A 16,857-nucleotide genomic window follows, 5' to 3' on the forward strand; every position below is an offset into this window, starting at 1 on the left:
GGTTGGGCCACCCTTAGCAGCAATAACTGCAATCAAGCATTTGCGATAACTTGCAATGAGTCTATTACAGCGCTCTGGAGGAATTTTGGCCCACTCATCTTTGCAAAATTGTTGTAATTCAGCTTTATTTGAGGGTTTTCTAGCATGAACCGCCTTTTTAAGGTCATGCCATAGCATCTCAATTGGATTCAGGTCAGGACTTTGACTAGGCCACTCCAAAGTCTTCATTTTGTTTTTCTTCAGCCATTCAGAGGTGGATTTCCTGGTGTGTTTTGGGTCATTGTCCTGTTGCAGCACCCAAGATCGCTTCAGCTTGAGTTGACGAACAGATGGCCGGACATTCTCCTTCAGGATATTTTGGTAGACAGTAGAATTCATGGTTCCATCTATCACAGCAAGCCTTCCAGGTCCTGAAGCAGCAAAACAACCCCAGACCATCACACTACCACCACCATATTTTACTGTTGGTATGATGTTCTTTTTCTGAAATGCTGTGTTCCTTTTACGCCAGATGTAACGGGACATTTGCCTTCCAAAAAGTTCAACTTTTGTCTCATCAGTCCACAAGGTATTTTCCCAAAAGTCTTGGCAATCATTGAGATGTTTCTTAGCAAAATTGAGACGAGCCCTAATGTTCTTTTTGCTTAACAGTGGTTTGCGTCTTGGACATCTGCCATGCAGGCCGTTTTTGCCCAGTCTCTTTCTTATGGTGGAGTCGTGAACACTGACCTTAATTGAGGCAAGTGAGGCCTGCAGTTCTTTAGATGTTGTCCTGGGGTCTTTTGTGACCTCTCGGATGAGTCGTCTCTGCGCTGTTGGGGTAATTTTGGTCGGCCGGCCACTCCTGGGAAGGTTCACCACTGTTCCATGTTTTTGCCATTTGTGGATAATGGCTCTCACTGTGGTTCGCTGGAGTCCCAAAGCTTTAGAAATGGCTTTATAACCTTTACCAGACTGATAGATCTCAATTACTTCTGTTCTCATTTGTTCCTGAATTTCTTTGGATCTTGGCATGATGTCTAGCTTTTGAGGTGCTTTTGGTCTACTTCTCTGTGTCAGGCAGCTCCTATTTAAGTGATTTCTTGATTGAAACAGGTGTGGCAGTAATCAGGCCTGGGGGTGGCTACGGAAATTGAACTCAGGTGTGATACACCACAGTTAGGTTATTTTTTAACAAGGGGGCAATTACTTTTTCACACAGGGCCATGTAGGTTTGGATTTTTTTTCTCCCTAAATAATAAAAACCATCATTTAAAAACTGCATTTTGTGTTTACTTGTGTTATATTTGACTAATGGTTAAATGTGTTTAATGATCAGAAACATTTTGTGTGACAAACATGCAAAAAAATAAGAAATCAGGAAGGGGGCAAATAGTTTTTCACACCACTGTGTGTGTGTATGTATATATATATATATATATATATATATCTATATCCGAAGCCGTGCAAGCACACTGTTGAGAATGCAACGTATAGTTGTACAGAAGAAAAGCAATCTTGCCTCAAATGAATGGCAACCTTTTGTAGGTGTATGAACTTAATTTAAACTTTAGGTTTACACGGTGCTTTCTTTCTGAAGTACCTGCACTCATGAATATGTCTGTATGTGTCAGTCGGTCAAATCCACGCGCTTCGCACCGGCGAAGTACCGCTTTTAAATTTTTATTAAGAAGAAATGAAAACCTTTTTAAATTGAGGGAAAATATACTAATAACAGTTTGTTAAGGATCTGTTTTTTTGTGAAGCTGCCTTCACTCGAGTGATCACTTCGACCTGACTTGCTGGCCAACTATAAGCGTTACCTGGTAGGTAACCACCCATACAATCAGATTGTGAATCAGACTACGAATGTCGTGAATGTAATTACCCTGATCTACATGTTGTCAAATAAACGAACCACACGGTGTGGCGCAATTTTAGGGGCTTTGCCTATAGCGCTGACGTCCAAGGTTCGATTCCCGTAAGGGAGTGAAGTGAGTGGCTGGTTATCTACCAGGTAACGCTTATGGATGGCCAGCAAGTGAGGTAACCTCAGCCACGGTGCCTTCAGTTGTGAGAAGCAGATCATAGAATGATTGAAAATAGTTTACTGTCAAATAATGCAGAGTATGCGACACGTCTTTCCCCCTTATTCTTGGCTCATCAGGCGTACACACTCACTGCACTCGCTTACGGTAATCGAACCTCGGACGTCAGCGCTAGAGGGGCTTCGCAGCGGTGAAGTATTGCTTTTAAATTTTAATTAAGAAGAAAAGAAAACCTTTTTAAATTAAGTCTTAAAAAGAGGTGTAAAGATATTGACAATAAGCTATGCAAACCCACCAAGAAATGCAATCGTTTAAATCAAGGCGCGAGTCGAAAAACACCATCCCATAATATTAGTTAACGATTAACACATTTCTACATGTATTGTAAGCATACAATACAACTGATAATATGTTGCGCTTATTTATCTGGTGTACCGACATTTTTGCGCGTTTAACGTCTGAAATCTAACGTGGTTTGTGCCCTTCAGAATGAAAACAGTTTGCATTTACCTTTTTAGTAAAAGGCGAGCTTTTAAACCTGAGAAATCACCTCGTAAATGCACACGTTTAATCGCACATGTGTTAATATGTATGCTTACACAGTATTAAAAGACAGTGAACGTCATTTACCTTTGTTCCCGCGTTTGATAAAAGACGAGCTTTTAAGCCTGAGAAATCACCCCGTAAATGCACACGTTTAATTGCACATGTGTTAATATGTATGCTTACACAGTATTAAAAGACACTCAAAAATTAACGTTATTTACCTTCGTTCCCGCGTTTGACTCGTGCTGTAAATCTCTTCCTTGTTTTTAGTTCACGTGATTACGTAGAAGGCGTGATGACGCGATACGTGACTCCGCCTCCTCCATTAGAGTATATGGACAAAAAACAGGTTCCAGTTATGACCATTACGCGTAGAATTTCGAAATGAAACCTGCCTAACTTTTGTAAGTAAGCTGTAAGGAATGAGCCTGCCAAATTTCAGCCTTCCACCTACACGGGAAGTTTGAGAATTAGTGATGAGTGAGTGAGTGAGTCAGTCAGTCAGTCAGTCAGTGAGTCAGTGAGGGCTTTGCCTTTTATTAATATGTATAGATAAGTTCTGCCCAGATATTATTATTATCTGTTATTATAGCACTCCTTTTGTTAGTTATTTGTACAGAAATATAAAATTGACAATTATGAACTGTTAATGTCTCTTTTCAATTACTTTTCACTTCTCTGTATCATGATATAGTCCTTGGCGCCATTGCTATACTGTCAAGCTATTTTCTTGCCCATGGGAAAGACACAAAAAATTCTTAATAGCCTTGCAATCCACGAATGAAAGGAATCAATCTTCTTTGACTTCCCAGTAGTGTAGAATGCCCTTGGATCAGTTGGCTGAAGTCTCCAGAGCTGTGACTATGTTGGACATTGTTTATAAGTCTACATTATAACTGACTAGACTGCTACGTTTATTTTCAGTAGGCATTCAGCTGACTGGAGATTTTGGTTTCCTCTCGTCAGTCAAAGTACCACATTTCAATACTAATGTCAATGCAAATGTTGTTAAGATCAATATGTCAAACATCTTGAAATTTCTTTTTTTAATTTTACTATGTGTTTAAGCCAATGTTTATTTTTGTGAATCCCACCTGTAAATTGTAAAATTTACACTTTATCAGTAAATTTATTGCATTGCATTTGTTGCATTCTCAGTTAAGAGAGCTATTAAATAATAAATTGAATTAAAGAGCAATCATTAACATTTATTGGTGAATGATTAACAGTGCAGGATTGGTTGATAACACAAGGTAAAAAGCAATGTGCATTCTGACAGATCTTTGTAGATGGATCAGTAAAAAGATAAGAAAAGGCTTTACAACCCCCCTGAGAAAAAATTTTTTTTTTACTAGAATGCCTCATATTGTTATTCATCTAAAAGTCATTGAAAACGAAATGTAGACTATTGTGTGCAGTCTGTGAACTATGAGGAATGGTTAAAGAATGTGATTAAATGTGTTTAGTTCTTTTTGATGCAATCTTGAATTCATTTTACTCTCTTCTGTTTACAGAGAAAAAGAGAAGCTTCCATTTCCGGTAACGTCTATAAAATGAAGGCAAGTGTCCATCTATCTAGGAGCTTCTAGATGTGGAATTTAAATGAGAATAAACTGACTCAGAAGAGACAAGTAATGTGTAATGTGCTATGCAGATCCTTCCAGAATCATTGTGTCCAAGTGAAAACTGAATCATTGGTTTCGGACATAAAGGAGACTGAGAAAGCATTATGTTCATTACGTTCTGCAAAAGGTAATATATGAAAATAACTGTAAAACACAGTTTGCTGTGCTGTGTTGCTTCACAGTTGGTTTTTTGGTTTGGTGCTGCTTTGTCCACTTTTTAAGTTTAACTTTAGTGGAACACGGAAAGAACCAGAAAACTGGAGCACCTCTCAAAAACTGTAACAATAAGCAGATCAACAGAAGGCTAGTAACCAACTACATTGGCCAATTGGAGTGATGGACACGGCTTATGTTTCAGTGTGATGGGTGGGTTTTAATTTATATAAGGTAGACTGGCATAGACCTTTTCACCCATCGGTAACCTGAAATATTGCTTGCTTCTCTAAGTATTGTGACTTGAAGAAGATCTTGTAGTTCTCTGATGGGCAACAGCAAAAACTTTGAACGCCAGAATCTCATCCTGCCACAGCACTAACTGGAAGTGTTGCCTATTCTAAGTAAAGACCTGCTTACTTAACATACTTAGTCATTTTCTGTCTTTGTAGGGGAGTTGGAGTGGGATGCTGAGGGAAGACCTCCTATAAAGAAAACTGCAACATTTGGGTACAAGCTCCTTGTACAGTACAAGGAAAGGGAGAATCTCTGACTGCACAGGAGTTTTCTTTCTTTGTATAACATGGAAAACAATACGAATGTGCACATTAAGGAAGAAGACTGTGAATGGGAATGCATGCAACATCAGATGAATATTTATAGCATTGAGGAAAAAGAAGATTGTAAATTGGGACTAATAAATGTTAAAAGAGAATCTGAGCCAACATCAGATACAAGTGACTTGCAGCTAAATACAATTGTAATCCATGTCAAGGCAGAAGACTTCAAATCAGAGGCTGTCTCTCAACTTGTGTGTCCAGAAGAAGAGCTAACTGGAACAGACTTCACAAAAAGTACATCTCACTCTTTCCAGAATGATCATGTCCAAGTGAAAACCGAACCTTTGGATTCTGACATAAAGGAGACAGAGAATGCATCATGTTCAGCACATTCTGGAGAAGGTAAGAGATAAAAATGATTGTAAAAAAATCTATATGAAGCTCCATGTGATCTACCTACAGGGGAGTCTTTCTCATAATTAAGAAATGTGAGCTGATTTTGATTCATGAACTCCAAACTAAACACCAAACTTGTTTTAATTAGATGCCATAGATATGTTTTAAACTGAGCAACTCATTTTTAAAACCATAATTTATTATTTTTGAATTCCCTGAAATGCTGTGCAATGGCCATAGTTCCACAGTTTACAAGGTTTACACCATGTAAAAGGACAAGCATGAATGTTAGCTGATTCCCAGGATTAACATTACCCTAAGGAGGTTATTGCTGGAGGTATATTGTAATCCTACTCGACCCAATAGTACTATTCAGCAACTCCCACAACTGAAAGAATGTCCCAGAGCTCTAAAAGGAACTTAAGTTTGAGGGATGGTTATTTGACCAAGCCTTGATTAACTCATTTCTTTAGCAGCAAATACTACTAGATACTGTAAATGATCTCTGAAACTACCAACAGTTGTATTAGGTAATGAGAGATCAATCTCGGGAATAAAGATTATATTCTCCATATAAATGCACAGTAGCACATTTAGCAAACTGACTTGGGGATTGTCGGTAACATTTTAAAAAAGGTTCTTTAACCTCTGGGATTCTTCTTGTATTAGTGGATAAGTCAATGCTGGAAATGTCTACATTATTAGCCTTGATTTACATGGGCAGTGCTCACATCTCAGACGTGACTCTGGTAAGAGTCTATTGCTGCCCCTGCCTTGTTACAGATCAAATACAGAGCAATAATAACACCTCAACAGAGGCCATGGGCCACTGCCTATGGGAACTTCCCCTGAAAAGTCTACACTTTAGACTACCTTAACTGCTCTCCTTCTGGGGCTTACCAGATAAACTACCTTTTGAAAGGGCCACATACGTCTAAAACATTATCAATATGACCTAAGCTGACTGCCTCAGCTTCAATACTTCAGCATGGGCCAGAGGGACACCTGCATTCTTCTTGTTTTTCATTGTTACCCATGAACGGGATCCTCAGTGGTTAGAGAAGAAGAAGCACCTTAATGAACATTCATGACGTACTCCAACAAACGTCAGGAGGTTCTCCTGTGTGTTGTTCTGTTTGCTATGTTTGAAAGAGCTTAACAAATAATCACTTCAACAAGCACACGAGGGCAGATGATCTCAATAAACAATGCAAGTTTCAGTGAGGAAATATTTCACTTTAATCATTAATTACTGCCTGGTTTCTCTACAAATAAACATAAATAGTAGAAGTCAAAATGAGGAGATAAAAATACAACCTGAACAATTCAAACCAATGTCCTTAAAACAAGCTTTTCTTAAATGTAACAGAGAGTCAGAGAGATGTCTGTGTAATTTAAAGAGTTCATTCTACTTAATACTCCTGAGGTGATCTTTAGAAGAATGTGCTGCTATGCCTTCCTCTACCTAAAGGTGTTTGTTTCTCAAACCATACATCCTGCTGTCCTTATACTCTTATGTGCATCTGGGCCTTCCCCTTCTGTTTCCTGTTTAAATCCAGTTTGCCCTCTTCTATCAAGACAGTAATAGACACTTTTGTATGAAATCTTTGGTTTCTTTGCAATCCATCACATGAAGTAACCTTTACTCCAAAAACAAAAAGGTAGACTGACATGTTTCTTGAGAAAGATGTTTCATTTTGGTATTTTGAAACCCAGAACTCAACTTAAGGAACAGAATAACAGGTTTCAGTGTTACTAATGCAATTAGAAAGGTTTTTCCAGTAACCAATTACCATTTAAACATGACTTATTAAGGAAACGTTAAGGAAGCTGACCATTAGGACACTGAAAGAATGGCTGCAGAAAATGGATGGTGGCTCACTTGCAGAGTTTTCATATATTGCAGACTGACAATGAATGCAAATGCAACCATAAATACTGGTCTTTCTTTCTGAAAATGGAAGGACTGCTGCAATATGTTACTTGGATGTAAATGAGACACATTTTAGGATGATTTGAGTACAACAACCATATGTTTTGAATCGCATACACACACTCAAACAATCACACGTATTATATCACATACATTTGTTTAATGGCAGATGCATGCACACACTCAAAGACAACTGCCAGTGTTTGTTTATATTTGCATACTTGTACATACATTGTCAGGTCTGCCATTTATGTGAAAACATTGCACGTGAGCTGCAGTCTTTTTGTAGATCATTCCATACACAATGTGCCATCTTGCGTGTTCTCCTTTTTCCATGTAAAACTGATAGCTTTGCTGGTATATCTTGACACGTGGCACACGTTGTGCCAAACTGCATCATGTGTTATAAGTAAGAACAGACATATTCTTGGATGAGTAGTTATTGATATATTGATTATTGATGCCCTTTTACAAAGTGAAGGTCAAACAAGCTCAACAAGTCTGGAATCACTTTTTTTTTTCTTTTTTTTTTTTTTTGTCGATTTAAGTAATAAACATGCATTATATACTAGATACTTTTGCCTATTTGGAGAAAGATCACACTTGATCAACAGGGAAACACAGTGTGACTGCTGTTGTGATCTGTTAGCTTTTCAAAAGCAATGTTAGAAAAGTCAGTGCTGACAATCTACTTACATTACCATTCACAGTGATGGAAGCGGGCATTTCCAACAGTAAGTAATAATATCTGAATCAAGGCCCCTTGTGAAAGCACTCCACAGAGAAGTACAATTTAAGCAAAGAAGAATCTCCTTGTTTCTCGTCACCAAGTATATTATCTCTAGTGCCCCCGCTGTTGAAAAATGTCTTCCAACTATGTTTTCTTAGAAATTGCAAGATTGCAGGATGGCCACTACTGATTATGTTGTAAACAATAAATCTTATCAAATATTTTATTGACTAATCTGACAAACATTTTATTTAGTGTTTGCTGTATTTGAATGTTTGGGAGGGGAGATGTATGTGTAAGGTATATTTAGAATTGCACGTGAACTTTAAAAAAATAAATTAAAAAAAATGATCATGCATTTATTAAAAAATAATATTCTTGAGACCACATATGAATTTTTATTTTAGAAGATGTAATTACAGTTGTAAGGTTATTTTGTCTATCTCCAAGACGTTTGCCTCAACCGTGTATGTTTGACATAATGTGGCTTAATAATATTGCAAAGTATAAATGATACCACCTGAAAGCTTGTTTCAGAGGATGGCAGTTCCTATCTCTTAAAGAGTGGATGAAAGTAAAGCTGATGTACTATAAAACATTTGAAGCTGCGGTGTATTTAACACCTGGTTGCGGCAGATAGATGGTCATTTCCGAAGGGTGGGACTGGACCATGTGTTTGCCTGGGGTGTTGCCAACTAGGATCCCAATCTGTTTCATTGTGTAATGGGAGCAGCAAAATGCTGTACCAGTACATGCTTCCCAACCTGACCTGATTATATTTCAGTGCAACTTCTAAATGTCTTTTCTTTGCAGACTTGTTTCTCAATATTTGATTTCTTATTGTATGACAGTTTCTTTCAAAATTGTGACAAGGAAGGGATCACAGATTGTGTATAAATCAGTTAGTTCATCTTTACATTTTTAATGTTCATTGGCAGTGTTTCTTTTTTGTAAAAAAAAAAAAAAAGCCCAATAGATAACACACTTAATAACATAAGTATTTTTCTTTTAGATCTACAAGATGACAGCTAAAGAGTCTGAATTTCCTTTCCCTAGCTAAAAATATCGAGTAACATTCACTTGCAGAGCCTCAGCACTATACGTCACCACAGGGCTAGACCCGCAGTTTACAGACAGAAGTGGCGTCACCATTGCTAAGCAAGGTGAACACAATGCCTACATTTCTCGAACACAAGTCTCCGTTTCTAGGCATGAGCATTGCATTCTCAAGCACAAGTCAAAGATGGCAGAAAGCAGCACAGTATTCTTGTTGTTGTTGTTGTTATTATTACTATTGTTTTTAATTATACTTATAAAAACTAAATTTTGCAAAACATTTTTCAAAACAGGTTGAAAAGTTAATGTAACATTACTTGTATGTAATCTTTGTTCTTTGGCTGACGAGCTAATTGTTAATTACTACACACTGCTCTTCTGAGGTTGCTTCCTGTAGGACAGTGTTTCCCATTTTGTACTTATAATTGATGTTTCTGTTGCCAACCTATAGCAGTGTGCACTATATTACAGTAAAATGAATTTTCTCTTTGTCTCCTGTTGGTTGACCAAGTTGAGATCCTCTAATCCCTACAGCATCTAGTTTTAGAATCAGTCTTTGGTGTGGGACTTTATCCAAGGATTTTTGAACATCTAAGTAAATGTTGTCATATGTTTTGTTTTTGTCAACTGTTCCAGTTCCAGTTTGGCTAGATCTTCCTCTCATAAACCCATGCTGGTGCTTATATAGCATATTATTGTCATAATCCTTATTATATTTTCCTTATTGCTGCAGATTTGCAAGAAAGATGGACCATCTATCAACCTTCGTTTTTTGAGGCCTCTCTTCATTGTAGACCACAGCAAAACGAAAATGTGAAAAAACTGACATCAGAATCGGAGATTTTGACACCAGCCTCAGTGACATATAGTTCTCCGCGTGTTGTGAAATTAACAAAGGAAAGCATCATCAACACTCAACAACAGATGCATGATTCAAAATCTGCAGCTCTGGATGTTTGCCAAAAGCAGACAAGAACATTTAAAGATAAATCGAGATTCATACTTCACAGGGGTCACACACAACAGAAGCCATACTGTTCTAAATGTGGAAAACAATTCTGTAGCAAAAGCAGTCTTGAAACACACAAACGAATACACACTGGAGAGAAGCCATATTGCTGTTATGAATGTGGCAAACAATTTAACACCAGTACTCATCTTAAGACTCACACAAGAATTCACACAGGAGAGAAGCCATATTGCTGTTCTGACTGTGGCAAACAATTCTCAAGGAGTAATTCTCTTCAGGTTCATTCAAGAACGCACACTGGAGAGAAACCATATTGCTGTTCTGAGTGTGGTAAGCAATTCTCTACTAATAGCAGTTTTCAGAGACATAAAAGAATTCACAATGGAGAAAGGCCTTATCATTGTTTGGAATGTGGCAAAGAATTTTCTGATATAAGCAATCTTAAGAGCCATACAAGAATTCACACTGGAGAGATACCATATCACACTTCTGAATGTGGCAAACAAGTTTCAGACGAAAGCAATTTTCATGCTAATACAAAAACTCACAAAGGAGAAATGCCATATAACTGTTCAGAGTGTGACAAAGGATTTAGCACAAATGGCAAGCTTCAGATCCATTTTAAAACACACACTGGACAAAGGCCATATTGCTGTTCTGACTGTGGAAAACGATTCTCTAGGAGTAGCAGATTTGAAAGACATAAAAGATTTCATATTGGAGAACGGCCATATCGGTGTTCAGACAGTGGCAAACAGTTCTTTGATACAAGCAATCTTCAAATTCATACAACAATTCACACAAAAGATAGGCCATACTGTTGTTTTGAATGTGGCAAAGGATTTAGCACAAATGGCAAGCTTCATGTCCATTTAAGAATACACAATGAAGATAAGCTTTATTGCTGTTCTGACTGTGGCAAAATATTCTCAAGGAGTAGTACTGTTCAGGTCCATTCAAGGGTACACACTGGAGAGAAGCCATATTGCTGTTCTGAGTGTAGTAAACGATTCTCTACCAGTAGCAGTTTACAGAGACATAAGAGAATTCACAGTGGAGAGAGGCCATATTGCTGTTCTGAATGTGGGAAACAATTTAACACCAGTACTGCTCTTCAGACCCACACAAGAATTCACACAGGAGACAAACCATATTGCTGTTCTGACTGTGGCAAACAATTCACAAGAAGAAGTTCTCTTCAGGTTCACTCAAGAATGCACACTGGAGAGAAACCATATTGCTGTTCTGAGTGTGGTAAGCGATTCTCTAGTAATAGCAGTTTTCAGAGACACAAAAGAATTCACAATGGATAGAGGCCTTATCATTGCATATATCAGAAAAATCTTTGCCACATTCTAAACAATCTTAAGAGCCATGCAAAAATTCAAGCTGGAGAGATACCATATCACACTGTTGAATGTGGCAAACAAGTTTCAGTCAAAAGCAATTTTCATACTAATACAAGAATTCACAAACGATAAATGCCATATAGCTGTTCAGAGTGTGACAAAGGATTTAGAACAAATGGCAAGCTTCAGATCCATTTAAAAATACACGCCGGACAGAGGCCATATTGCTGTTGTGACTGTGGAAAATGATTCTCTAGGAGTAGCAGATTTGAAAGACAAAAGATTTCATATTGGAGAAAGGCCATTTTGGTGTTCAGACAGTGGCAAACAGTTCTTTGATACAAGCAAACTTCAAATTTTACAACAATTCACACAAGAGAAATGCCATACTGCTGTTTTGAATGTTGCAAAGGATTTAGCACAAATCGCAAGCTTCAAGTCCATTTAAGAATACACAATGGAGAGAAGCTTTATTGCTGTTCTGACTGTGGAAAAATATTCTCTACCAGTAGCAGCGTACAGAGACGTATGAGAATTCACAGTAGAGAGGGGCCATATTGCTCTTCTGACTGCGGCAAACGATTCACTGATAAAAGTAATCTTCACACAAGAATTCACAACGAAAAATGTGAAGTAAATGGAATATTATTTACTGTCGTAAATATGACTGAAGATTGAGGTTCACTCCTTTCTTGTTAGTAAGCATGATAAACAGAGTAAGAATTCCACTGAATGTTCTATTTACTAGCCCCTGTGATTGATGAATACATACCGTATGTGAAGTTACTGGGAAAAGTGCTAGCTTGTTATTTGCAAACTGGTACATCCAAATCAGACCAGGTTTATTACAATTCACCACTCTGCTGACAGTGTGCTTTAATCTCTTGTGTATTATCAACAGTGACCATTCAAATGCCCTACTGCACTTTTTTATTAGATACAGAGGCTTTTGACTGGCACAGTTAGTACTATCTAGGGAGAGTCTTGGAAACCCAATGTTGACTCCTTTTCATTTGTTTTATTTATTCAAAATGTTCCTTCTTTTTTGTGTTTAGGCAGCATCATGTTGTCTTCTGTTAAAAGCATTGTTTCTTCTAATTTTGACAATGCAGCTAAGGATTTTAAGCATTCTATCAGCAAATGAATCAACATGTCATTATTCCAGCTTTAATTAGATATCATACAGATAACCACCCTTGCTTCTTTAAAGTTTCTGAGTCCAATGATCCCACTCCCAAATTCTCCCAAATATTAGAAACACATCAGACGTCTCATGTATAACGCCATGCATAGAACTCTCACTAAAACATGGTGTACGGACAAACATGGAAATGTGCATATTCACAAAAAAATCCAGATGCATTAAACTGTGTGTACACCAGGTTCCATGCACTTCCCGTACCGTCTGAGTGTCTTACGGAAGTGTATTACGGTACAGAGAAATAAATAGGAATAGACTGAAATGTAGACTTTAATCTCAAAAGTTTATTTTGTTATCGAAGTTGAATTTCATACGTTTCATCTTAAAATCATTTTAATTTGCTAGTGTTTTTTCAAATCCCATCATAACTAAAGTTGCATGTTAAGTTCTTCATGTTCTCTGTGTGTGAATCACTACGTGCTTCTTAAGCGGACTTTCTCTGACACAGGAGGCTTATCAAGGTCAGAGAATATGGTAAGTATATACTGAAGCATGCTTTCCAGGAGATCATGAACATCTCTGTCTTCACAAAAATCTCTGAAACCACCAGACAGCTTTGAGTATCCATCAAATGTACTAGACTCCTTGTCAAACAGGTTATAAAACTGCAAGTTTTTCTCCTGGCTCCTTTGTCATGGCATGCAATCTGGTGTACAAGGTGTCAATGGCCTCGCTAACTTCAAATATCAGCAAGTCTTTGCTCTGGAAAAGAGTTGAGGTGGCTGTAATAACAGAAAGTACATCCATCATCAGATATAGATATTTAATAAATTTTACTTGCTTGAGGTCATGTAGGATGGCTTTAGCCTGCCCCAGTTCATCTGCCTTGTTTGATGTGGAATGTATCTGTTCCATGTGGGTAATAGTTACATGTAAATCCTGGCTAACAGCTTTCAGTGCTCTGGACTTTGATGATACCCATCTGATGGCTTTTATTTCTGAATGCATAAGCAAGGTTTCATCCAAAATTGACGTAAGATTTTGCAGCTCACTTCGTCTCTTTGGTGAAAAAGAATCAAACTTGCAGATGCGCTTAATGGTGTCTTCAAACTTTTTCAGATAGGTGTACTTGATGCTGTAAAAGACGTAAGCAAACTCCAGTTTATGTGCCACACAATGTGTAACAAGAACTTTGTTACTTACACAATCACTGAGCTTTCTGGCAACACCATTTTTAGCTCCAAGATTAACTGCTGCACCATCAAGATTAATGCACACAAGCTTTGGGTCATTGTCTCCAATTTTTTCAATATCAATGCCACATTTTGACAAACCATTTTTTATGGCAGCAACAACACCATCTGCTCTGGCATTTTCTAAATTCTCAATGCTAGCCAAGGCTGTGTAGGGATCAAACGTTTCTGGATGAACGTACCCCAGTAGTATACCTTCTTGGTCTATTACTGATGAGTCGATGCTTGAGTCACTCATGACTGAAAAGAATCTGACATGTTTCATGTGGCTTGAGACATCATTCAAGAAAACAGACGATATTGACTTCACAAACTCAACACAGGCGTCCCTGCCTCGATGGTCACTCCCTAAATTTACACCATTCTTTTCCTGCACAGAACACAAATTGAAAGTCAGTAAATGGCCTTTTGTGCTTAGCAACAGCATAAGCAGTATTGAACAGCCTAGCATAACACTCAACCTCCGAGCGTTCAACTTTAGAAAACGCTTTTTCAATTGAACCAACTTTTTTCTTACTTTTAGACTCATGCTTTGACATACAGGCAATGTGTTTCGCAGACAGCTGATGTAACAGTAGTGTGTCTTTTCTGTTGACTTTCTTTGCCGGTAAATAATGTGGATGTTTTGTCGGCAATAAGTGGATACTGACGGCAAATTTGGCAAAAAAACGGAGTCAGTGTTGTCTGCATTTACCCACGGAAACTCTTGAAAAGACCGTTTTCATTTTTTATCATACTCACAGTCCCTTTCAGCTTTTTTTTTTCTTTTCTTGCCCTCATTGTCAGGTTTTTTAGGGCCTGTTGTGCCAGTTTTAATCAAGAAACGATCCATTTCTCATCTGCGATGCTACTTGCTTCAGTTTCAGCAACACGCATATAGCGAGAAAAACGTGCTTACCGCATAATGACGTATTCAAAATTCCACAAGATGGTACATTTCCAAAGAAGTAAATATTACCAATGTTGTCGGGAATAAATAATCACGTCTAAGTGAAGATTTTTATAGATCTTTCATAACATTTTAAACCGTTAGAATTTTTTCTTCTTTATTTTTAATAAACTGACAGCGCGAAACCAACTTGTTTTATATGAAAAATTCTCTAATTAAAAATGATCTATAGGCAGCTCATAAAAATCGATGTTGTCACGCAATAAATTTCTTAACTCCTCAATATATCACAACCTACGCGAAATCACAAATTTCAGGAAAGATTAACTGCCTAACAAGCTTTGTTTTGTGGTGAAAACATTTGCATTGTAATGACCGCATTTTTACGTAGAAACAATGAATTTTATCAATAACATATAAAAGTTATCGATTACGATGTAATCTGATGATTTTTCATTATAATGTCGGCATTAAAAAAAATGACCACATCTCCAAGCGTGTAAATAGTAGGGCAAAATACTTATGTAAGCCCGTAAGAGTGCTTCCCCTTTGAAAAATCAGCCGTCATTTTGTAAACAATATTGAAGACCAACGTAACACATGAAGAACATGCCTAAGTAGACTGTTTCCGCACGAAGTATGTACCCAAATGTTTAAAATTTGAAAGTAGTGGTAAAAATGTGCCCTGCACAGCACATATACTTTTTTCTCCAGAAAATTGCACTTGTCCATGGACAACTGAAACCAGAAAAACACGCTTGTCTGACGGTCAATTTACCCGTGTCGGACGAGTCGGGCGTTGGATTTCTGCACCCCTAAATAAGAACACTGGATGAAGAAGCATATAAATACTAGACAATAAAGAATGAATTGATGGTGTGCATCTCAGTCTATCTGTAAATTATGAGGATTTTTCCAGTATTGTGAATATTTGCCATTTCTGGTAGAACAATAACTACTGCCAGCTGCAAAGATTTTGATACAGAATGACCCATCGCTATTGAACATAGACACAGCATTTGTAACAACATAAAGTGAAATTAACATTATAAAAGTTACATTAAATGAAATTCAATTACGCTAACTCACTACAGACTACGGATGCTGTTTTTGTTTTCAAATTTCAAATGCAGTAATATGTTTATTGCAGTTTGCATTCAAAATTAGTTTGAAGTTTTCACGTTTGCATCTGATATTACATTACACCAAGCACGGTGTGAAACAGTTCCTGTAAACTAAACCCAGACATGATAACAGGTCTCAAAAAAATGAAAGCTAGACTTGCACTCCACCAAAGATCTGAGGCAAAAGTGTAAGCCTCATGACTTCAAGAAGTGCAGCTCCAAACTAAAGGTGCAGGCTTGTGGCCTATACAGGATCAATAGTGGGACATAGGCTGTCAAATAAAGATAAAAATGTCTTCAAACAATCAGAGAGGAGCTGTAATGAAAAAATCTGTGCTAAGTTTTTTTTTTTACATTTTAAATTCAAAAAGTATACAAAGGAAAGGACTTGATGGTGAACAAGTAGAGACAGGATTCCAAAAACACTGTCGTATCAGCTAGAAGTCTAAAACCAGGGAATTAAATATCAAAATACCAAACACAAAACCAAGGAACAGGAGAACAAGCTACTGCAGGCAGTGCACAGGCTGTTTCTTCTTAAATAAAACTGGAGTCATTCCCCAGTTGTAGTGTCAGCTACATGACTAATCGACAAAATATTTACAAATGTGTTTATATGAAAAGGAAAACAAAATAAATATTTGTTTAATCTTTATGAATCTCTATCTGGGTGTCACTAATGATGGGGTCTATGAAAAAAAAAATACATTCCTTTTAGAATTGTTGCTACAGGCCTGTTTTTAGCTTTAACATTGTGGACATTTTATTTGCCCACTCTTTACACCAAGAGTTAACTTCCATATGATTTGATGTGTAAATCTTTCTTGGTAACTGAAAATAAATGGTGTCAATATGAATGGCAGAGCAACCCGAAAAAATACTGGCAGCATGTGTAAACTTTACACAGAGTGCATAAGGGAGTCAAAATTAAAACTCAGAAATCTGGACCAGTGAGGCAGTAGAGCCAACCACATGCCAAAGATGTGCAGCTTGGGTTGATGAGTGACTCTGAATTGGCTCCTTGTGAGTGTTTGTCTTAGGTGATGGACTGGTGCTCAGTTTGGGGTCTGGTCTTACTTCATTCAATTTTCTACAGTACACACAC

The 16,857-nt window shown here is 37.5% G+C and overlaps 1 protein-coding gene across 4 annotated transcripts in view; it reads left to right on the forward strand.

Annotated features, from left to right (window-relative positions):
- Positions 1-16,857, forward strand: part of LOC114664744 (zinc finger protein 345-like) — a 292,505-nt gene that overhangs the window by 168,968 nt on the left and 106,680 nt on the right. For 2 of the 4 annotated variants that reach the window (XM_051925501.1, XM_051925495.1), the window contains exons 2-3: positions 4,088-4,325; positions 9,760-15,809. In XM_051925501.1, the coding sequence (XP_051781461.1) occupies positions 4,163-4,325; positions 9,760-11,309 (1,713 nt within the window). In that variant the 5' untranslated portion in view covers positions 4,088-4,162 and the 3' untranslated portion in view covers positions 11,310-15,809. Of the gene's footprint in view, positions 1-4,087; positions 4,326-4,803; positions 5,314-9,759; positions 15,810-16,857 lie in introns of those variants that run through there. The other 2 variants (XM_051925485.1, XM_051925492.1) reach the window with 2 other exon arrangements.

Source organism: Erpetoichthys calabaricus, chromosome 1, assembly GCF_900747795.2.
Source record: "Erpetoichthys calabaricus chromosome 1, fErpCal1.3, whole genome shotgun sequence".
In the NCBI taxonomy this organism is placed as follows: Eukaryota; Metazoa; Chordata; class Cladistia; order Polypteriformes; family Polypteridae; genus Erpetoichthys; species Erpetoichthys calabaricus.